Below are 22,589 nucleotides of genomic sequence, written 5' to 3'. Positions count from 1 at the left end.
CGACTTGTTGCATTTGTTATTACCATTTGCTAACAGGAAATTATATTGCCTCAAAACACACTTGAGTTTGGATGGTCTATGCTAGGTTTAAAAAAACAAAAAAAACAACGTTTAGCAGCTATTGCACAAAGGTGTAAAGAAGACCCAGACGTGACTCTTAGCAGGAAAAACACAATGTTCTTGCACAGTATGATTCACTGCTACAAGCTGAGCTGAAAACATGCTGTACTGAAACAACATGGCACTCCACGTGTTGCAAAATTGTCACATACAGACCCATGATACAGATACAGGAATCATCAGTCAACATGACCATTCCCTGCAGCTTTCTGGTTTAATGTAACTATGTGTGCAGGATGTTATCATGCTTGCTGACACAGCTCACTCCTAATGACCACTTCCTGCTTAACAAGTTATTAAGGCTTATATGATGGGCTATGCAGAGGCGCAGTCATTTCCTCATCTTTACCATGCACGCTCTTTGATCATCATCATGGGTGGGTGGGTTAAGATAAATGGATATATGGACGGGATATTAATGAACTCATCAAAGTTGCAGGTCAGACCTTTTACTTGAAATGGTTTGTTTTTGGTTTACAAACAGTAAGAGCTCCTGTGTTTAAGTATTATTTCATGCTTTTCTCGGTAACAAGACTGAACCTCACAAATGCATTCATATACAAAAAAATCAAGACAGAAAAAAAAACATTTATTAAAAGTAAGACAAATACCTGAAGTCACATAAAATACTGTAACATGTATATCCAAAAGATGGCTGTATTTGTTATCTTTTGATAATGGCTGAAGCAGAAAAAGCTACCAACATTTGTTCAGACGACAGAGCCCTTCATGTATCTGAAAAACAGTAAGATATGATTGTCGTGATCAGCTCCACAAGCAAAAACACAACCCCAAATGATTAAAAGCAACACACTGCATGTACAAATATTGCATATAAAATATCTGGATGCCCTTAATGCCAATGGTGTGCTTTTATTCACTTCAAGCTTTGCCCTTAACCTTATAAACACTAAATATGTTGTGTGTCATTGTGGGAAGAATTTATATATATATATATTTATATATATTCTGTATCTCATGTACAAGATAGGTAGATGAGCATTTTATGCATTCTTGACTGAGCTTAATATGCATTAATACAAAGTCTGGCTCATTACAGACTTTTTTCATTTATAATATTTTAACTTTAAAATGTGGAAAGAATAGTCTGTTTCTTCCAACAAGAGACCAGTCCTTGCCAAGCCCTTTTATAGCTGGTAAAAGGAAAATACATTTTCATTTGCAATAAAAAAAGTCTGTGTCCTTGCAAATGTATTCAGTAATATCCTTTACTGCTAAACAGACTTTACTGAGGCCAGAAAAGTCTGATTGCAAAAAATGTTTGACCATTGGAATGGGAGACAGGTGCAGCTAAAGTCCTGAGGTTCACAACGCTGCCGACCTTTGAACTTACATGGTGCCATCTCAGATTCGTATATGGAAGGTACTGGAAACAAAAGAAGACAATATGAGACAGGATTACTCATAGTGCATGCACAGAAACTGACTCACAGGAATCAGGGAGAGATGTGTTCAGCATTTCAGTGGGGACAGTGAGTGGTGAGTCCATTTGCATATAAATGAATGTACATAGTGGTGCCTCGGGATTAAAGTGATAAGCTGGCAGTTAAACGATGAACATGATTAACAGCCATCTGGGGTTTGAAGACTGAGTAACCAGAGACAAACAGCTCAGAGCACTGCAGCATGAGGGATAATGCCTGATTTTAAAGGCTTATAGCTTGTAATGTAGAATGAGGTGTAAACATTATATTGAAAAAATCCTCAAAATAAGACATGCTTTTTCTTTAGTGTGGTACATTTAATCACCTTAAAAAGTCTGGAGCCCTGGTAATCATGTTTTCAAAGTCAGCATAGGAGAGTTTGTTGTCTCCGTCTAAATCCGCCTCCTCGATGGCTTTCTCGCACACCAGCACCACCTCTTCAGGAGTCAACTCCTCCTTTGTCAGCCTATTCAAAGTCTTTACCAGGTCCTCTTTGCACAGGTAATTATCCACATTGAAATCTGTGAGAAAAAGAGATTAATGGCATTGATTTCTTTATGTAAACAAACAATTTAAATTGAATGTTTTTGGAATGTGTCATTACCGTATATTTTGAAGGCATATATGGCCTTTAGTTCCCTAGGAGCCATTTCACTGAGGACTGAGAACATGTCCACAAATTCATTGAAGCTGAGGTTCCCCATCCCGTCCTCTGAGAACGACTCTACGATCCTGTTGCGGAAAGGATTTTCCTACAGATAGAAGAGATGACAATCTTTACATACATTAGTGGGACTGTTGATACGCATGGAAGTACATGAAAAATCAATATCTTAAAGAATAATAAGGGATTCACATGTTATCAAGCTGTTGTCGGTTTCATACATGATCAGGTATAAACTGGTTAAGTGTTTTCTGCTGATCACAGGTTTCAACTGAAAAAAGCTGACTGTTATTGTGAAGCCAATATTTGTTTTCATGGTTGCTCAACCACAAGCTGCAATCAAAGAATTGATATCACAGGCAATTAGCTGACACAACTTGTAATAAATTCAAACTGAAGGGGCGACCATCAGCAGAGACTTGGAATCTCAGTCATTTATTACCTTTATGCATCTTACTTACTCTTTACCTCCAACCAATATGCACAGTTGTTGCCCAGGAGATGGTTAGCATTTTTAGGCCCTCTAAGGCAATATTGTTTTAAACTTCATAAGACATGTCAGCACAGCATGAGTCAGTCCAATCAACACAGCTAATAAAAACTTCAAATGTATTTATGGTAATGAAGCAGTAGAGTGCTTTGGGTATTGTCTTGGTCTTATGAATGAATCCTGCCTTGAGTGGTCTCCCTCCTCCTCTTCTCCATCCTTACAGGCCGTGCACTCATGTGACAGTTTTACAGGCAAAAGCCAATTATGCCCAGAGGAAGAACACATTATGAGTCTCTGTGCTAAAATCTCAGTGGATAAGAACTCCATGAAAAATGGTGTGTTACTTGAGGGCAGGATAAAGGTGAAGGTAAAGGTGGGTGCAAGGTAATGCAACATGCCATTCCTAAACTGTCTGAATGTTCTTTTCAAATGGCAGGGGCCTCAAATAGGAGAAGATGTGCCCGTCAGTATGGAGAGGCTGAGTGTTTCATGGCACATTAACTTTAATGATCTCACAGAATGTGGTTTAATGCAATCATATCCATGATGCCGATGGTTAAAAATCAATTCTGTCCTCTGACGGAGAGTGTTTATTGATTAGGTGTTGGCCCACATAAGTTGTGGGTGCCATTTTTGTTTTATTGTCCTTACCGCACAATCCAAAATAACTAAACAAAACACATGTACACTGCTGGTGGAAAACAAAGTATGGCAGATCCTTTAGGAAAGCGTTTCAACATAGACAATAATAAGGTACTGTAAAGAAGGATTTACGTTTAATTCTGGCATGTTGACTATTAAGGCTAAAGGCAGTTTACAGTCAGGATCGTTGGTGTAGTCCATGGGGACGAGATGTGGAGCCAATTCATGATATCTGCTGTGCAATCTAGAATAAAGAAAATAACATAATTATATTTATTTTGATGCTTCAGGTGTGCTGTTATTTAGGAAAGAGAATTGACTACCAAAAAACAAGCGTTGCATTTTCAAACACCTGAAACCAAAGATAGGATAACACTTTATTTATCCAACAGGAAATTATTTGGGCTTACACACATTTGTAGCACTACTCATGTAGTAAGATGACATAACCAACCTCTCACTGTCTCTCCTGTTCGGTTCTCTCTGTGTGAATGATCAAATCATTATGTTGGGAAAGTGACTTATCCTACAACCCCATTTTCACTCTGTCCTTTAACTAATCTTGTCATGGTGTACCTGCGATGCCAGAGCAGAGACATTCATCAGCAGGGAAACTGGCGTAAACCTGTCAAATTGATGACATTTTATTGGTACTCCACAAGAAATGAACGAATAAACCTGCAGTGCTAATGTACCATGACGATGGAAAGTGCTTTAGAGGTAAAGGGTCTGTAAATTTGTCTTATTAACATTATGTTTTATTTCCAAAAACACAAGATTAAGAAAACCTGGAATGTTTATAATCTGGTTTTAATGCTAAGATATGACATAAATAAATCTGTTGGACCTTATGACCTTTAGAGATGTTTCTTTTATGTTACGCAACTGTTCTGTAACGCTGCAGCTGGGGACAGAAACAAGAAGTGTTTTATGAAGGTCATAAAGTGGAGGACCCAATTACGCCCTCTGCTGATTGTCAATTATATTTCCAGTCCACTGAAACTAAATTAGAGTCAAAGTCAAGCCAATATCACTGAAAAGGAACATGTACATGTACACTGCTTGTTAATAAGAAAACAAAGGAGAAAAAGCAGCATAAATGCAGTGAAATTGAATGAAAAACAAAAAAGTCTAATTTAACAGAGCCCTGCTGAAGAAATGTGGCTATTGATGTACGGTACTCATTTTATCACCTCTGCTTTACAAAGGAAAAAACGTAGAATCAAGCAACCCTGTTAATTTGTTTCCATTATGAATTCTTGATAGTTTGTGTGATTCTATAAGACAATAACAGGCGAGACAACGGGACACAAATGACTGCATTGTCTTACTGTCATTTAAAAACAACTTTACTGCCCATATACTGATTTGGCAATTCAGAGCCAACAGTCCTCCATGCAACTTTCATCCTTTTCTAATGTTACACTGAGACATTCTTGAGTAACAGCATTTTGTTTCTTTAAGCAGCTATTTATCTTCCAACATCTAGAACCACTGATAAAAGATACTGAAACATGAGCATTATTATCCAATTCCATGAATAAGAAAAGCAAGACATTTGTTTCATTTATGCCTGTCATCAACAGGCTGAGTGACGGGAAGAGAGAAATGATGCTGCCCAATGAATCATGATACCTCATGTAATCATGAAGAGTAGATTGATATTTTTCTAAGTGTTGAGTTTGCACATGTCTAAAGAGGTAGAAATGTGACACTGAAAACAACACCAGTCAAAAGGTCAACATGGTTTTCAAAGGTTTAGGTGACGCTGAACATGTAAAGATTTTTACTTATCTCACGTAAAAGCAATCTTCATGGACATAAGTGCACATTCTGTGCAATTCATGTAATTACATTTGTCTGCATTATATGTTATGCTGCAGGCTGTTGATGGGAAGATGTAAAAGGATAATACATTGGCTGTATAAGATGATCATTCAATTATATTTGAACTCTAAGCCAAAATGCACACCACATAAAATGACAAGATTGATTGATTCCCATTTGAATTGTAATTTGATCATTCAAATGAGCCCTTACTCGAACAGCACACATGTAATTGTGTTATACTCTAAATACGACAGTAACTATAAATAATGAACTGTATATATTGGAAGGAGTGCATGTGTTAAGGCTTTAGTTCAGCTTTTTATAGCTCAAATGTTTACCTACTATTATTTATCTTCCCCTGTTTGAACATTTCCCAAACACAACACAGCTGCCTATAAACCAGTCTCAGCATTCGGTCCCCAGGAGGCCAGCAGTCTGCTCTGATGACTTGGCAGGGCATAACGTGTGAGACACTTTGAATTCCTCCAACAGGAGCCAAATGTACTCTGAAGCCGTGATATTTTGTAAACACTCCCTTGTAATGACAGTATGGTGATTTAGTATACAGTATTACATGCACTGCTCATGTTTATAACAGAAAAAGTAGGGAACATTGTGATAGAAAAGACATTTGTGTGGTAACATTATTGTGTGTCAACTATATTGTGGCTACAGCAGGTGGTTTACAACCAACAACAACATCTGTGAGCAATCCATCAGAAGCAAGAGGAAGAATTGATAATAGTCTTACCGAAGAATTTCTTTGCGGGTAAAGAACGTACAGTCCTGCAATGACAAAAGAAAAGCAGGATGTCATGTATGACTGTATGACAAGTGTTTATGGGACAAAACCCCATTTACATATTTTATGAAATCCTCTCAATGACACTTCTGTGAGTCACGTGAACTATCTTTACTGTAAACGCTACTCAAGGTGTCTAGTGTCTCTTTTGATGACATGTGTGAGTGTTGTCACCGGCCACTTGCAATAGGAACGATGTAGCGAGGGTAACATGATCTGCTGTTGTCTGACATGCACGTGTTGGCACACACATTATCCAACAGGCCTGCAGGAGCCACCTCACTTTACATCTCCGCTTGTATCCACTCTCTCTGAGTTCTGCTCGGAGTGGGAGAAGCAGAGCGGAGCCAGCTGATCTCTAGAGACAAATCTACCCACTCAAGGCAAACAGGACTACTTAGGATGTTTGGGTTATGATAGTTATGTATGTAAAGCATTATATGAGGTAATTATCAAAACCAACTAGTCTCCAACACGATAGACCACATTATAAGTAAAGCCTATAGAAAATGTAATTAGAGCACAATGAGGTCTTGAGGTTGAATTTGGTGTATAATCGTATATTTGATCCTAGAAACAAAGGATGACAAAATGTATGTCCAAGACAGAAGCTAAGTCAAACATAATGTAACAGTATAATAATAAGGTTTTTAAGGAGCAGCAGGAGTAACCAGAGAGGCTCTTGAGAAGTGACCTGTCTCATAGAGTAGAGTTTCACAGTCACACCGGCTTGGCATCAATTATTGAGTCCACACCTAATCACATGATAAACCTGTGCACAAAAAGATGTGTTTCTCCTTCCCAGGAAAACTTGGATCATTGTTACAGGAAACAGAGAGCCAGATCTTCTCAGATAGAGCAAACGCAAGATCCTCAATGAAATCAAAACCTTCTGCTATCCTCCCCTCGAAACTGTAAATATTTAAACAGTAGTCCAAGCTGACCAGTAGGAAATTGATTATTGCAAATCAATTATCGATGAAGACTATGACCAACTGATATTTATAACAAATGTAAATGTTCAGGCTTTTTTGTTAGACCCATTCTATCCAAAACACATGGGGTTAAACTGCGAGGTTAGACTTATTGGAAATAAAGAGAAACAGTGAAATATAACAATAATTTTCAATAGTAATAAATAATCATGGAAAAATGCATGCACTTAGGCCTTTAAACACTCACAATTAATACTTACAAGCATGACAATGATGTATGCATAGTGATTTATTACTTATTTCATGCTTTAACATGACTTTCTGATTCTGGATATTGGCATTAATGATCTATTCCACCAACATGCTTCAGGTACACACACATGCAAGCTCACCTGGTAGGCATCAAGTTGCTCGTCAGTAAATATCGTTTGTTTATTACCCATCTTAATCAGGTAATCTGTTGCTTGTACACATTCACAACACTGAACGTCCGAAGCCTTTTCTCAATGAAAGGCATTTAGGGGGTCCGCGGCAAAGACCGAGTCTCCGCTCAGGATGCCGCCACGGTGCAAACTCTTAAAGCAGGTTGTAGGTGTTGTTGTCCTTATTGGAGATGTCCGCCATGACTGGTAAATCTAGAGAATGAAGCAAAAACAGGAAAAACGTGAAAAATGAAGAGAACAAGAGCCGTGTCCAGTCTTGTCGTAGCCATGGGAGGTTGAGCTGCAAACTGATCTGCTTCTCTTAAAGCACCGGCTGTCCACAGGAGGCAAACCAATAGGACCCCAGCCTCAGGTAAAAAAAATAAAAAAAGACCTCATCGTGAACTAGAACCTTCTGGTAATGAAGAGGCTGTGTTCTCTTGATTCAGGAGTTTCTTAATGTTGGTGAAAAGGATATCCAAAATACGATGGTAAACATGTAGGCTAATTACATTTTTACAAATATATAATATGTTCAACTGAAGTCCCTCATCAAAATTATCATATTAAACATTTGCTAACGTTGCCTATTTTGTTGTATCCTTTTTTATTGTATTTTTCTATTTCTATTTGGTATTAATGTTCCTTAATGCGTAGCCTTCTTTCTCTGTGTTTTTGTTTCCTCTTATATGTGTATTGTATGCACCACAGAACAAGTATACCTAATTGTCAATACAATTCGGATTTTCACTCTTCCAAGTATGGTTACTTCGGATGTCACATAAATAATGTAAAAATTATAACATCTCCACATGATATGAAATGGAATAGAAACATTAAGTAATATCAAGTTGTTACATGAAGTAACTACTCAGAATGCAAGTCGCCTTATTGTAGCCTATGTTGTACTGATGAGTAGGCTACTTCATCAGCCTAAATAAACGTAGTAATTCCCATCTCTGGCTAATTGTGCCTACAGGTGCAAACTCCCGCACCAAGAAAGTGTGATTCTGACCCCCAGATACTTTCCATTAACCCACTTTCCAAACATGCATCTTTTCGTAGGTTATTTAATCCCTGATTGGATAATACTTTGCATGCTCATTTATTATTTATCATATTGATGTAATCACCACTTAATTGGCTTTTCATTCAGAATTGACTCAGCCTTACCACAACAAACCTCTATGGATCATACTTTTCGGCAATACTATAACAAGAACAACACTTTTAATTGAGTCCTGAGAACCTGTTGCCCGGAAAACAACATCTACAAAAATACTGTAACACATATTCCAGCCCCGTCCTTATCTCCCCTCTCTCACAGTGCATTAGACTAATGCTCTGCATTATGCTGGACTGCAGGCTTTAATCCACCTGCCTCCTATTATTGCAGCAAAGCAGTACAGTGAGCGTGTCCTGACTGCACCTCAGGACAGATGCCAGTTTTACATTTCCATAAAACAACCACTACCTTGTCTTTCCACCACATTGGTTAAAATCATCGCTTATTGCGATAGTTAAGTTATCTTGCAAAGTTGCTCATGATGGACTCTAAGCGAGATAAAGACCAAGGTAAGTTGCCATGGATAGCTTGTTGCTACGCTAGCCACTAGCAGCTTGTGCTAGCTGGCTGCAGCTTCAGCTAAGAGCCAGCTAACAACGTATCGTTCGTTACACAACATTTTACGTGTGTCATCATCAGAGGAAAAAAATAACAATTCGAATTTAATTTAATAACCCACCCACTTTCATCCGGCTGAATCATCTTCATGAGAGTACGCAGCCGGTGACTCAGAGCTAAGAAACAGATGGCTACTAACACAAGCTAACAACATTTACTGGTGTCAAGCTAAGCTAAAAATCATCAGCCTATTTATTATTGCAGCTGTTGACATATGCAAGATGTGTGTTTGGTGGCCCTACTCATTCCACCCATGACTGTTTCCCCCATCATGTTGTCTTGTCATACTACCCTGTCTGGCATTCCTTTTACAATGTGTATAAATACAACTTGGGGTGATTACAATCTAAAAGGATGTAATGTGGAAAAAAAAGACCCCAACATCATTATTTTTGGTTAGTCTGATCTTTCTTGTCATGTGAATAAGTCATTCATGCATGCAGTCTCATGAAAGAGTATTCATGTTTATGGAGGGACCAAATCCGCCTAAGGAAATTAAACCAAATGTAACGTCTTCAGTTGTTATTCATGCAGACAACTGGGGCGAGCTAATACCATAAGAGACAGCACAGAGGACAGCTCATCTGTCTGTGTGTGACCCCTTCCCTCTAGAGCTGCCAGACGAAAAGCTCATTGTGCGGCGAGATATGAAATGCAAGGTCTGCCTGAATTAGTATTTTTTTTAGAAGGGTTGCATGGGTTGTTTGATTGGTCCACCGTACACAGAGCAGACACAGTGCTTGCGGCATTCTGCTCTTGCATCCCTGACTCACACATCCTTGCTCTGTGATTGTGTTGCATTATGTAAAAATAGAAGACGTGGTTTGTTTTTCTGCACTCATATTTATCTGATTCTTCCAGATGCAGACTGTGAGAAGATAACGCCTGGGCTGCTCAAGTCGCGTACAGGAGAATTTGATTTGGAGTCAATACTGTTTCTCAAACTGAGAGGTCTTGGTAAGTTGTAATTAACATCTACTATTTAACCCCTTCATAAATGCATCATAGTTTATAATGCTAACTGTGTGTCTTACAGGAATAGTTGATCTTGGATGCATTGGAGAATGTTTAAATTTAGAGAAACTGGACCTCTCTGGAAATAACATAACAAATGTAGCTCCTCTAGCATCTCTCCGGCTTCTTTCTGTACTCTGTTTGTCTTCAAACAGGATTTCCAATTTAGGTAAGATTTCAGGAGCAATTTATTCTTTATTTGCATACTGTATGTTTGTTCACTTATCATGGAAGTTTCTGCCATGAATAGAAATAGATTTCTTAATGCATGTTATTGCTTTGGTACTTTCAGAACCCCTGCGCAATTGTGAAGGTTTACAGAACTTAAACTTGGCTGGTAATATCATATCCAGGTATCACTATACGACCATTGACCAAATGTTTACTCTAAATGAATAAGAATGCCAATATGTTATTGATCACAATGTTAATATCATAGTATAAGAACTATTTAATGTCATTGATGTTAAATATATTTGCTGCGATAATATTTTTAAGAGCAATATTCTGGATAAGTCCTGTAAAATCATCTCTCATCTGTTTCTTTTTTTGTTTACCAGCATTGAGAACCTACAATGCCTTCAGCTGTTGAGAAAGCTAGAAAGTATACGTCTTAAAGACAACACTTACAATTACACTAACCCAGGTAATTTTGTGTGAATTTGCTTTTATACAATCTGGTTAATAGAACATCTTGTTAAGTGAACTCACAATATCTTTCTCTCTGCACAGTGTGCAGGAACGCAGCATATAGAAACATAGTCCTTGAGATGTTCCCCCACATCAAGGTGCTTGATGGTAAGGTACATGTGTATATATAATGTTTTCATTTAGTCTCCTGCATAACATTAACTCTTAAACTAATGTTACATTTTTTATCCTGTTTTTAATTTGTAGGGGAAAGAGTGGTTGGGCGTGGCAGTGAACTGTACCAATTATGTAAAGACATTGATGAAACCATCAAAGGTACATTAGCTATTTAGTGTGTGTTTTTATCGTGAGTTGTATCTGAGACTATGTTTAGTTGTACACAATGTATGAATGGCATCCATGACATGTTCAGGATGCAGTCATGTCTTCTTCCTTGCTTGACTAAGTTTTCTTGTTCATGTAAAATATGACTGAACTGTTTTTGTTTTTTTCTATTCAAGCTGGTTCATACAAGAATGGACAGCTTGTGGAACACACTGATTGCAAACCATGGGTGGAGGATAATTACTGGGAGTTAAAAAGATCAAACAATGCCATTATTGAAGAAGCCTACAAACAGTTCAATGGTAAGAGATTCTGTGCAGGGCCTTTTTGTAATTTTAAGAAATGTTTTCATTTCATTTGATCTACAGTCCACCGTTTAATAAGATAAGATATACTTTATTAATCCCAAATTGGGAAATGTTTTCGTTGCAGTAGCATTTAAAACAAGTATTGTACATAATTAGAAATAAAAAAAGACTAGAAAATAGAAAAGAAAATCTCAAAATAGATGATAAAACCAAACTATAGAGTGAAAATATAAATGTTGACCGTGAAGAAAAAATATGTAAGCTATCTGACAAATAAAACAATACTGAAGGGCTAAATTACAGCTAACAGAATATAAAAGTGGGATATTATTTACATTAAGTGTGCAAGAATGACAGTGTGTTATCCTATATCATAATTGACCTTCATTTATTTTTCTACAGATGTACTTCATGAATGCAGACTCCTGAACAACAGAGCCTCTCATGTTATTTCCCAAACTGAAAGATCTATGAGCCTGAAGAAGCAGCCAAAGCAGTATGCTATTTGAGTTGGACTATATGAACACATTTACGTTTTTGTTGTATGATGTACCATGGCTGTACTGTAGGCTTTTCAAATTACTAAGCTTTATCCAAATGCTTGATCAGTATCAGACACATGCTTTGTATTTGCATTGTGAGGCATTTGTTGAAATTCTATCTCATCCTATGCATTGAGTATCAACGATACGCATAAGTGGTTTGAAAACCTTTATCTATACTGACAACTCTCAGTTTGGTTCAAAGATGTCTTTACTTGCACAGTGTGCATTTTGTACCATGTTGTATCCTGCATTTATGCTAGGAGCAATGCTGCTTAACAATTTCTATAAACTTCATCCATATTGCATTGCTGGATAATGTTGGGAGTTAATGTGTCCCATGCTGTTTGCTTTCCTTGTAAGTTGAACTTTTGCAATAAGTGATAGAATGATGTTTCAGCTGTTTCTATTTGTTTTATAACATAACGTTTATTATGTGTACGAACAACTTCTGGAAAAAATACAATGTTTTAAAACGTGTTCTTCAGAGCTTTCATTTGTACTTGTTTACTTTGTACCACTGAAACTATACTATACACTACCTTGCACATCCACAGCCAAAGAACATGCATATTAGTGAGGTCGACTCGCAGTTGCAGTCCACTGGCGCCACTTGCTGGCCTTCCACTGTCTGTGCTGTGCTACTATACGACCATGGTTCACACCAAAATATGTCGTTAGCCTGTTAATGAAAGGGATACCATTTATTGTTTGAGCTGGTTGAGTTTAGTTTCGTTTATTAATTGAGCTGTATTACTCCATACACTACACACAAATTCACCTACATCTCAGTGCAATCCCCGGAAGATGTCCAAAATAAGAGTAACGGCAACCTTTTCTTTTGCAATTTGCAAACATAAAATTATGTATTAAAAATAGTCTATAACTGAACGTTGCTATTCCAAAAATAATAATACGTTTTTTTTAAAGTACGAATTATGTAAAAGGATTTAAATGTATTAAAGGGTTTATTTTGAAAAACACATTGGTTCAGAGCGGATATCCGCTTTGTTCTGTTGTTAGCTTCACAGCTGCTTCTGGCGCTGCTGCATCGACCTTCGCTAGTAAAGGATGGCAGGAAAAGCGTGGAGGTCAACGGTATGTACGGGGAAATATGTTAATCGTTGCAGCAAAGGCATGCCATTGTATTATAATAAACTACCTAACGTTAGCTTATTTGACTGTCGTTCACAAAGTGAAAGACTTCCGGCATTCCAGTGACAGTTCACCTAGTTAGGCGCTAAAGCTACTTGTTTGGAGTTACTATAGCAACCTGACTCTAGTGCTAGATGGCTAGTTAGGTAGTATTGAACGAAAAGGAATGCTTAGCTAGCAGCAACCTACATGTTTTATTCTATCATACACTGTTTTAAGATTCATTTTATAGGTCATTGTTCAATTTAAACGAAATATCAATGTAATGTCCCTTATCTACAGATCTTTAACCTACTAAGACAGTGGGGTTTGTCCATCAATGGCAAGGATAAAATCGAGGCTCAGGAAGTAAGTTAAGCAAACGTATTTCGAAAAGAGCTAATGCTAGCTAGCAATTTCCCTCAATAAAACTGTTATTCAAATCTGGAATGGGCCTAATGTTTTGCTAGTCGGAGCGCCTGTTAGATGTCAGTTGTGCTAAAGGTGACCTCTTGATTCACTTTTCCTACTGGTGATCTACATCTCCTTCTCTTGTGGTGTTGCTGTGTATCATCGGCAAAGGCAAGGTACTGGGTTTATAGTCATTTACACTGATACACTTATAAAATGACCCTTTCAACACAGCTTACATGTTAACATGTGAACTGGATTGAGTCTCGTCTTCCAGAATGGCCTTTGCAGATTGCTCCCATGTCATGCTTTATCTATCTATCTATCTATCTATCTATCTATCTATCTATCTCAACAGTTTTGGTCATAAAGTGTATTACATGTGAACAGTTATCCAGATCAAGTAGTCTATTCTATGAAACAGAAGTTCTTAATTCTCAGGTCATCACCATTCTGGTATGTTCACCACTCTTTTCTCAATAAGATTTGCTCAATTTACTAGTTTTTACTAATTTACTTTATTTAATGTTGCTTTTTCTTACTATTTTTGAAAATATACAATAAAGCACTTTATATGACTCTGTGTATATACACTTTATATATGCTGTCAACGTCAATAAAAACGTGTGGGGGGAATTGTTTTATTTGTGCCTGTCAGGTGTCGCGGGTGGTTGGAGCTTTGAGGACAGAAACTCCACAACCCAGGACGTATGTGCGTGGGGTATGTGTTTGTTCTGAAGAACTACACACAAAATGTGATGTTACTTATTGCTACTGTGCATAATTATTATTTTCTGATACGTGTTTTTTGTTCTGCCCTACAGATTCACACTGTCACTTTAATCCCCGGTGATGGAATTGGTCCAGAGATATCCTCTGCTGTCATGAAGATATTTGAAGCAGCTAAAGTTAGTACTGGAGGAGCAGCACAAACAGTATTTTTCACTAACAACATAATCCAGCTAAATTATCGTTTAGGTTGCAACAGATAACTTTTGTATTACTCCAGCCTCGATACTTAAGAGACCAATCTGATCCAATCAGTAAAGCAATTAAAGTCTGCTTCATGTATACTAATCAAGTGATTTTGCTGTACACCCCTTTTTTAAATCTAGGCACCTATTCAGTGGGAAGAGAGAAATGTTACAGCCATTAAAGGACCTGGTGGTAAATGGATGATCCCTCCTGATGCCAAAGAATCCATGGACAGAAACAAAATTGGCCTAAAAGGTAACCTGATTAGCAAACTTTATTTTACTACAATAAAAAGTAAATGTCTGTTAATTATTGTTAATTATCAATATTTATTTACTACAAGACCACTTTAATAAATATATACCTTGTGTTAGTAAAAGGTTTTTAATTCAAATGAGTTTTAGATGTGTTAGCAGTTGAATCAGTACATTGTTTTGAATTACTTTTATTCTTCAGGTCCTTTGAAGACACCAATAGCGGCAGGCCATCCCTCTATGAACTTGCTGCTCAGGAAAACCTTTGACCTTTATGCCAATGTCCGCCCCTGTGTGTCCATCGAGGGCTACAAGACCCCCTACACTGATGTGAACCTGGTCACCATCAGAGAGAACACTGAGGGGGAATACAGTGGGATTGAACATGTGGTAAGACCCTAAACAAAACATTACATTTCCAGCTGTTAAATTGTTCACAGTTTTGCTCTATTGACGTTTTGTTTATTTTCGCTTGCACAGACCACATATGATATTAAGCAATTAAATCAATTTTTATTTATTTTGTCACATATTATTACCATAAATCTCTTGGATTTGTGTATTTTCAGATTGTTGATGGAGTTGTACAGAGCATTAAGCTCATTACAGAGCAGGCCAGCCAACGCATCGCAGAGTATGCTTTTGAATATGCCAGAAATAATCAGAGGGCCAGTGTTACTGCTGTTCATAAGGCCAATATTATGTAAGTTACATTTAGTACAAAGTACTTCAACTCATTTGTCATTTTAAAATCTATTTCCTTAAATTGAATTATTGTCCTCTTTTGTCATTTTTATAGGCGCATGTCAGATGGGCTGTTTCTGCGGAAATGCAGAGAGGCTGCTGAAAAGCACAAAGATGTGAAATTCACAGAGATGTACTTGGATACTGTGTGTCTTAATGTAAGTCCCAATATATTTAGTCATTAAAACGTTGAATATGTACACTGTCTTAGATGGATATAAAGCATGTTTAATTAATAGTGGCATTGTAATACTTGTTCTTATAGATGGTACAGGATCCCACACAGTTTGATGTATTAGTAATGCCAAATTTGTATGGAGACATCTTGAGGTAAATAAATATTCTACATGGTAAACCATAGAGCCAAGTATGTACAATAATACATCTAAAGGCAAGTGTATGTGTTTACCATTACAGTGATCTTTGTGCTGGACTGATTGGAGGTCTTGGAGTGACTCCTAGCGGGAACATTGGGGCCAATGGTGTTGCCATATTTGAGTCGGTACGGTTTTTAAAATTTCCATTCGTCAGATTCTTCATTTATTTTTTTCTTCAGTTTCACTTCCATCACACTTCCATCACATGTTGCACAGTAGAAATTAGATAATGTGATGTTAGTTCATTCAAGCACATCAACGCATATCACACTGGTGCTTATACAAATCTCAAACATAATGAATGTTTCTGATTTATTTCTCCCGTCAGGTTCATGGAACGGCCCCAGACATAGCAGGAAAAGACATGGCCAACCCCACCGCCCTGCTGCTCAGTGCAGTCATGATGCTGCGGCACATGGGCCTGCATGGCCACGCCAACAAGATAGAAGCTGCCTGCTTTGACATCATTCGAGACAAAAAGGTAATCTACTTTTAAAGAAATTGAGACATGCCGTTCTGGTTTTATTTGATTGTTAATTACGAATTTTTCATCCGTCTTCAAGGTTCTAACAAAAGACCTGGGAGGGAACTCAAAGTGCTCAGAATTCACAGAAGCAATATGTCAACGAGTGCTGGATCTGGACTAAAAGGATCCTTAAAATACCAACGGTTGATTATTAGGGTCGCTTTATGTCACCATGTTACGGTGTATGTGCACATTTAAACCATATTATGTATTTTTAAAACACTCAGGAGTTAAAGATCCTGATTGTGTTATTGTTAACTTTGCAAGCTCTAAAATAATGTCTTAAGAACAACAGTTACTGTAATTGTGTGTATATGTGGATATTGTTTATTTAATGGCTTAATTTGGCCACTTGTCAAATGTAATTGACACTTTTATTTGACATAAAAGATGCAATTTGTAACGTCCATGGTCGCTTAAGTAACACTGAAGATGTTTGTCAAACAATCAACTATGTGTCTTACATTCCTAATGTGAAAAAAATGGATTAAAGCTTTTATTAATTTACATATAATCAGGCTTCTGTTACGTGAAACAGATGTTTTGCACTAAGTTTTTATTTTCTGTCATACTGCTGCAAATATCATGAATGTTTAAAGAAACATAAATATCACTATGACAACTGAACTGCCAGACCTTTTATTTATTGTTATGCAATTACTTGACTATCTCAGCTGCTATGATGATGACTCTATCAATAAGATTCCTGTTGGAAGAATATGAAGAAGAAAAATATATACTTTATTAATATATTATAAAGATATTCAGTTTTCACTCTGTTGTTATACAGTTACAGTTGAAATACACACATGCACACACAGGACCATATGGGGACTCAAACCAGTCTTTATGGACCAAATATCTAATATTCAAAACCAAATGGTATTTACACAAAATACAAGATCCTGTCATGAAAGTAACTGTTATGATTTAAAGGCATCAAAAGATGTAATTGCAGACCAGAGTCGAACATAAGTCAAAAATAAATATTTCTGCCTATGAGAAAATGAATTAAAATTGTGTGAATTTTTTTAATTCTCAGTATTATTCACTATTTATTTATCTGGTAACTTCTTTAATGTAAAAGAGAAACGTAAATTGTTCCTGTATTATTTATGCATTCTGAACACAAGACACAGATATAATTAAATGCCATGCATGTCCAAAAGGATAATGAGATATGCAAGTGATTTTTATACTAACAGTTACACAGTCATTTCTCTTAGAACGTGACACTACTCTTGATAGAGGCTCTCTATGACCTGCTGGTACATCTTCAACACAACAGGGCGACGGAGCTTCATTGTGGGACCTGAAACGTGGAAATAATTATAATGAGCAATAGTTGTTCTCACAATTTAATTGCTTTAAATATGAAAGTGTAATCTATTTATTATTATACAACATTTCAACCTATCCATGTACTGCTTAATTTACCCAGCTCTCCTCCAGAAACAGAGAAGTCCTTTCTCAGGATAGCCCACTTCTGTATGCATTGGGCGTTAGAGGTGGCTGTAGAGTTTACTCTGTTGATCGCTTCTTGAATGGTCCGGTACACTTCTTTGTCTTTCCCCTCGATGATGTCAGACACCGTGGTTGCTTGGCTGCCCAGCTGTCGGCAAAGCTGCACAGCCTCACCACTCAGCTCCTCCGTTGGCTCCATGGTTTCTGTATCGCTACAACACTGGAACATGGAAATACATTGCTGGGGTTACAAATATCTCTCTATGGAGATTGACCAGAAGAACATTAGATGAAATGTGCTAGTTAGTGTTAGTTTGTGTCTGTAATTGGTGTATTTGCAATAACCCTGACCTTGGTAATGTCAATAATATAGTACAGCGTACCATCATCGGGATAATAACTAATGGCTAATCTAATAAGATACCTTGAGTGTTAAAAGCATTGTCAAGAACTTCCTCTTGTCCCCAATGAGCATGGTGTTGCTGATGATAGGTAGCTCCTTTTTCACTTTTTCCTCTATGGAAAGAGGGGGAATGTTCTCCCCTCCAGCTGTGATGATCAGCTCTGAATGGAGAGAGAGGGCACCCTGACATTACATGGATAACAGGGATAATGGAGCCGTATGTTCTGTGCAGAACAACTTGCACTTAGATGTGGGAAATGTACAGAACGTGAGCTAGTGACCTATCACAAGCAAGTTTCCTAATATAGCCTTATTTGCTGAGATTGTTCTACCTTTTATTCTCCCTGTGATGTACAAGAAACCCTCTTCGTCAATCTTGCCCAAATCTCCAGAATGCAACCATCCATCTTCGTCTAATGCTTCTCTTGTTTGGTCTTCCATGTTGAGGAAACCCATGAAAATGTTACGTCCCCAAAAGCAAATTTCCCCTGTCCCCTCAGAGTCTATGTCGACCATTTTGTATCTACAGCCAGGCACCACCTTCCCGCAGCTTAGTCAGAGAAAAAAATATGTTAGTATGATTTTAAAAACACATAACCATACATAGAGTTTTTCCGATCCTTGATTTTGTATTACCTTGGTAGTTTGTAAGCTCTGGGACCTGACATAAAGTGAGGTCCTGTGCTCTCACTCATGCCATATGCCTCATACAACCTGATGTTCAGGCCCAGGAAAAACTGCACCGTTTCACTACTGATCGGTGCTGCTCCTGAGAAGAACTTCTGACAGCAAGACAGACCCAGCTCAGTCCTAAGCCTCTGAAGCACAAGGCTGTCGGCCAGTGTGAACAGGAAAGGTTTGTCATCATCCCTAAAACAAAGCATAAGAAAATGTCAATATTATTGAATAATCTCTGCATTTGATGGCTCAGTTTACTTCTTCAAAAATATTCAAGTTTCATCAGCACTTACGTTTGTGTACACTTTTGATTAGCTTCCAGACTGACTGACATTGCCCATGTCACCAGTTTCTTTTTCACATATCCACACTCACTTATTGCCTGTTTTATATTCTCCATCATTTTCTCCCATACTCGTGGGACACCCATGTGAGATGTAGGACAAACTTCTCGCAGAGTTGTTATCAGGCTTCCCTATAACAAATAAGGGACAAACCGAGCTAAAACAAAACACACAAATCAAGTGACATTTATTATTGACCAGATTATTCCGCTTGTCTCTTGCACAGCTAAAATGTAGTTTGCATGATTGATTAAGGAGAATAATGCATATGGGAAAACTAGTAGTTGCACCCACAGTGGAGCTATTAACTTTAATTTACTAAAAGTCTTACAGATGAAAGACTCTCATTTGATAGTTGTAGTCCTAATCTTATGTACCTAATATGGTACTTGAATTAATATTTTCCCTATTTATTTACTAGAATATTCATTAACATTTACATTCAATGTCTATTTAGGTTTTATTATGTCTCTTTATTGTGTATATTATAATTATTTAATCTTATTAAATTATTTCCCCTTTTTGTCTGATGTGCTGTCTGTGGTAGGGGTTAGTGTGCACTGTTCTTTGTTTGTTATGTCTATAACCATTATATCTGTGATCTAAGCAATTGTATTTACCTTTAGGGCATCTGGCTGTGCAAAGTATACCAGCTCAGCCCACTGGATGCCCGTCCACATATCATAGATCTGAGCAGCGATGTGGCTGAGAGGCAGGTAGCTCACCAGTGACTCCTGTTGGGTGTCAGCTGGCTGCATCTCCCCCACCCTGCTGGCATGATTGGCCGTCCATGTGATCTAAATACACATCACAGATAAAGATAGACATTTAGTCTCCTGTAACTCTGAGTAAGTGCGGACTAAGAATAGTAAACTTACATTGTCATGACTGAGCATAACTCCCTTGGGCTTGCCCGTGGTGCCAGATGTGTAGATCAGGATGCAGCATTGGTTGGCTCTCTGGCTGTCAATGATGTCATCCAGCTGCTCCTCAGAAACATCTAGACCCAGATCCATGAAGTCCTCCCACTACCCCAAAACAGCAACATAGAGCATCACAGCCTGAGCTCAACAGACACTTTGATCATTTAATCAAGAGGACTTACGGAGTAAAGGTTTGGGATCCTCTGCTGGGGGTTTCCACTGAACTGCACTATGGCTTTCAAATGGGGCAGCCTGTCTCGTATCTAAGGTATAAAGAGGGAGACATTTACAGTATGTTCTGTATGTGGAGAAAAACATTTATATATTATATACGCGACAGGATTACCTGCAGGATTTTATCCAATTGCTTCTGGTTTTCCACCACAATAATGTTGGCTTTGGAGTCACTTGCAACATACTGGCAAGCTTCTGGTGAGTTAGTTGCATAAATTCCTGTCATTATCCCCCTAAATAAAAAATATTCATCAGTCACAGGAGAAAAAAAGGTTAACGGATGTAACATTGCAAAATGAGCAGTTGAAATAATAAAAACAGCATTAATAACAAAGACACTGAATATTTGGGTTTATGCTGATTCATGTCAGCTGTTGATGCTGTGTCTTTCTCACCCCGCCATGATGGTACCGACTGAAGAGAAGAACCATTCTGCTGAATTGAATCCTAGTATCGCCACTCCATGGAATCGTTCTAAACCAAGCTGCACACATTTTTGTCTTTTAAAAAAAAATCTGCCCATTGATAGTACTCAATAGTTTAAATAATTTAGTATGTATTACACACAACGCGTTGTTTTTATTTAAAAAAAACATACCTTTATAAAGCTCTTGGCTGCTCTCCGGCAGAATTGATAATACTCTGAGAAAGTTATCTTTTCCCATTTGTTGTCCATCTTGCTGGCCAGTGCATACATGTTTCCATATTTCTCAACAGAGGCTTTAAACATTTGGTGAACGGTAACCGGTTCCTCTGGGCATCCTTCTTCTATTCTCAGTCTCACCGCGCCTTTAGCATCAGTGGTCCAAAGAGAACTGGCTTGAGCAAGTGGTGTGCAAGCAAACTGAACTTCTAGGTTTTTCCTTCCTGAGAAGAGGGACAAAGGAAATTAGAAAAATATAATCTAGTTATTCCCAAGAGGAAAACAAGTTTACATACTCTAATTCAACAGACCCATGTGCTCATAACTTACCTACAGAGGCATGTTCTTCACCATCTATCTGCACATGTGCCATAGACTCCTGAACTCTAAAAAATAAAGAGAAAAGATGGGCCTAACAGCTCATACACACTCACATTGTAGCAATCGGGCCACTCGGTCATCACATGGGTCTAATTTTCAGCTGCGCTGTTTAACACACACAATGTCAGGCTTTTGCCAGAGCTGAAGCCCCATTGTTTTGTTTGACAGAATATTTTCAATGCAAGCTCAAGTTTATTTACTCTCGCTCATTAAAACTCACAAAACCCAACTCACAAAAGTCTCTAAATGAGACTATCTGGACCTTAAGCCTCTATTCCTTTTCTATATCTATAAAGTGTTGGCAACGATCAATTTTAATACAAGGTATACAGGATGTTGATACTGAAAGCTGGTGTTAAATTACGAAATCCAGTACAACTTTCATCACTCTTCCAATTTAGTAATGTAGTCATTTCAAATGCTAACTAATGAATCTGGTTCACTCAGCCTTAACTTGCCGAACTTCTCCTACAGCCAATTTAACTTCTACTTAAAAGTAGTGTTGTCTAAAGAGACTAGCATCTCTTCCTCCTCTAGATAAAGTCATTTTTGTATAGCTTACCTGTTTTCAAGTTGAGCTTCTCCCTTCTCCTCACCAGGAAGGTCCATACTGTTGTAGATATATTGGTAGTGAAGCAATCCTCTAGGATCTAGCCTCTTGTTTTGCTGAAAGGAAAACCTTTTCAAAATCGACTGGTATGAAACAGAAAATGTTTTCTTACAGGACAAGTGCACCCTTAAATGGTAGGACTTTAGAGTAACTGGTAACAGCAAGCCCCATGAAGTTTTAACTAGCTGTGAACAAATCAGAAAGTCCTCGAGAGCACTGCATGGACCTGTTGGCTCAAGAACATGTCCAGAATTTAAATGAGCTTAGTCTTTTCATATGTAAAACAGTATGATTATAATGATAAATTACACACAGACATGTTAAACCCAAATCCTAACAATTCTAAGTTACATATATATCTGATGAGAATTATAATAACCCAATATCTGAGTTTAGTATGCCAAAGATTGATCACTTGGGTTAATGTGAGCTGCCTTATGTTGAGCCCTTCTGATGTACAGTATAGTCACTTGACGGAAGTGTAGCACTTTTTTGTTAAGTATCAAACTACCAATACAGCCACTCACCTATAGTTGTGGCATAAAAACTGAGTTTATTTACTCAGGTACTGTATCTAAGTACAATTTAGTGGTACTTGTAGGCTACCTTACCTGA

The 22,589-nt window shown here is 37.7% G+C and overlaps 4 protein-coding genes across 8 annotated transcripts; 2 read left to right on the top strand and 2 right to left on the bottom strand.

Annotated features, from left to right (window-relative positions):
* Positions 1-728: 728 nt before the first annotated feature.
* On the bottom strand, positions 729-9,474 carry cib2 (calcium and integrin binding family member 2). Of its 2 annotated transcripts, XM_010780388.1 has the most exons (7): positions 9,096-9,474; positions 7,321-7,563; positions 5,943-5,977; positions 3,494-3,605; positions 2,170-2,317; positions 1,891-2,086; positions 729-1,507 (listed from the first exon to the last, which is right to left on the bottom strand). In XM_010780388.1, exons 2-7 carry the CDS (start codon positions 7,369-7,371, stop codon positions 1,486-1,488), a joined length of 564 nt encoding a protein of 187 aa, XP_010778690.1. In that variant the 5' UTR covers positions 7,372-7,563; positions 9,096-9,474; the 3' UTR covers positions 729-1,485. The 2 variants fall into 2 exon arrangements, with proteins under 2 accessions (XP_010778690.1, XP_010778689.1); XM_010780387.1 differs by lacking the exon at positions 9,096-9,474 and having other exon boundaries at positions 7,321-7,637.
* Positions 8,717-12,355, top strand: lrrc61 (leucine rich repeat containing 61). 3 transcript variants are annotated; one of them, XM_010780391.1, is made up of 9 exons: positions 8,717-8,925; positions 9,896-9,991; positions 10,071-10,217; positions 10,341-10,401; positions 10,609-10,694; positions 10,781-10,846; positions 10,946-11,014; positions 11,200-11,325; positions 11,734-12,355. In XM_010780391.1, exons 1-9 carry the CDS (start codon positions 8,895-8,897, stop codon positions 11,838-11,840), a joined length of 789 nt encoding a protein of 262 aa, XP_010778693.1. In that variant the 5' UTR covers positions 8,717-8,894; the 3' UTR covers positions 11,841-12,355. The 3 variants fall into 3 exon arrangements, with proteins under 3 accessions (XP_010778693.1, XP_010778694.1, XP_010778692.1); XM_010780392.1 differs by lacking the exon at positions 8,717-8,925 and adding an exon at positions 9,604-9,693; XM_010780390.1 differs by lacking the exon at positions 8,717-8,925 and having other exon boundaries at positions 9,707-9,991.
* A 521-nt stretch (positions 12,356-12,876) lies between these two features.
* Positions 12,877-17,301, top strand: idh3a (isocitrate dehydrogenase (NAD(+)) 3 catalytic subunit alpha). 2 transcript variants are annotated; one of them, XM_010780384.1, is made up of 12 exons: positions 12,877-12,971; positions 13,311-13,376; positions 14,077-14,139; positions 14,243-14,326; positions 14,534-14,648; positions 14,850-15,037; positions 15,217-15,350; positions 15,447-15,549; positions 15,657-15,721; positions 15,809-15,893; positions 16,097-16,249; positions 16,332-17,301. In XM_010780384.1, the coding sequence occupies exons 1-12, from the start codon at positions 12,945-12,947 to the stop codon at positions 16,413-16,415; spliced, it is 1,167 nt and encodes a 388-aa protein (XP_010778686.1). In that variant the 5' UTR covers positions 12,877-12,944; the 3' UTR covers positions 16,416-17,301. The 2 variants fall into 2 exon arrangements, with proteins under 2 accessions (XP_010778686.1, XP_010778687.1); XM_010780385.1 differs by lacking the exon at positions 13,311-13,376 and having other exon boundaries at positions 12,889-12,971.
* On the bottom strand, positions 17,017-22,212 carry acsbg1 (acyl-CoA synthetase bubblegum family member 1). The gene is made up of 14 exons (XM_010780386.1): positions 21,927-22,212; positions 21,314-21,369; positions 20,939-21,207; positions 20,736-20,824; positions 20,453-20,573; positions 20,289-20,369; positions 20,062-20,211; positions 19,804-19,980; positions 19,133-19,314; positions 18,798-19,031; positions 18,494-18,711; positions 18,183-18,322; positions 17,732-17,978; positions 17,017-17,606 (listed from the first exon to the last, which is right to left on the bottom strand). The coding sequence occupies exons 1-14, from the start codon at positions 21,971-21,973 to the stop codon at positions 17,530-17,532; spliced, it is 2,088 nt and encodes a 695-aa protein (XP_010778688.1). The 5' UTR covers positions 21,974-22,212; the 3' UTR covers positions 17,017-17,529.
* Between the last annotated feature and the right edge of the window lie 377 nt (positions 22,213-22,589).

Source organism: Notothenia coriiceps, unplaced genomic scaffold (assembly GCF_000735185.1).
Source record: "Notothenia coriiceps isolate Sejong01 unplaced genomic scaffold, NC01 NC01_scaffold00021734, whole genome shotgun sequence".
NCBI classification, from domain to species: domain Eukaryota; kingdom Metazoa; phylum Chordata; class Actinopteri; order Perciformes; family Nototheniidae; genus Notothenia; species Notothenia coriiceps.
The sequence above is the reverse complement of the archived record's forward strand: the minus strand, read 5'-3'. Positions and strand labels throughout refer to the sequence as shown.

Excerpts from the sequence above, each read along its gene's own strand:
- cib2 (XM_010780388.1), bottom strand. The coding sequence starts at position 7,371 with ATGGGTAATAAACAAACGATATTTACTGACGAGCAACTTGATGCCTAC. Across the intron at positions 5,978-7,320 it reads AGCAACTTGATGCCTACCAG|GACTGTACGTTCTTTACCCG; the intron begins GTGAGCTTGCAT and ends TTGTCATTGCAG. Across the intron at positions 2,318-3,493 it reads TCAACATGCCAGAATTAAAC|GAAAATCCTTTCCGCAACAG; the intron begins GTAAATCCTTCT and ends TTCTATCTGTAG.
- lrrc61 (XM_010780390.1), top strand. The coding sequence starts at position 9,730 with ATGGGTTGTTTGATTGGTCCACCGTACACAGAGCAGACACAGTGCTTG. Across the intron at positions 9,992-10,070 it reads TCTCAAACTGAGAGGTCTTG|GAATAGTTGATCTTGGATGC; the intron begins GTAAGTTGTAAT and ends TGTGTCTTACAG. Across the intron at positions 11,015-11,199 it reads CATTGATGAAACCATCAAAG|CTGGTTCATACAAGAATGGA; the intron begins GTACATTAGCTA and ends TTTCTATTCAAG.
- idh3a (XM_010780384.1), top strand. The coding sequence starts at position 12,945 with ATGGCAGGAAAAGCGTGGAGGTCAACG. Across the intron at positions 12,972-13,310 it reads GAAAAGCGTGGAGGTCAACG|ATCTTTAACCTACTAAGACA; the intron begins GTATGTACGGGG and ends CCTTATCTACAG. Across the intron at positions 15,894-16,096 it reads GTGTTGCCATATTTGAGTCG|GTTCATGGAACGGCCCCAGA; the intron begins GTACGGTTTTTA and ends TTCTCCCGTCAG.
- acsbg1 (XM_010780386.1), bottom strand. The coding sequence starts at position 21,973 with ATGGACCTTCCTGGTGAGGAGAAGGGAGAAGCTCAACTTGAAAACAG. Across the intron at positions 21,370-21,926 it reads GAAGCTCAACTTGAAAACAG|AGTTCAGGAGTCTATGGCAC; the intron begins GTAAGCTATACA and ends TTTATTTTTTAG. Across the intron at positions 20,825-20,938 it reads CAGCCAAGAGCTTTATAAAG|CTTGGTTTAGAACGATTCCA; the intron begins GTATGTTTTTTT and ends AAATGTGTGCAG.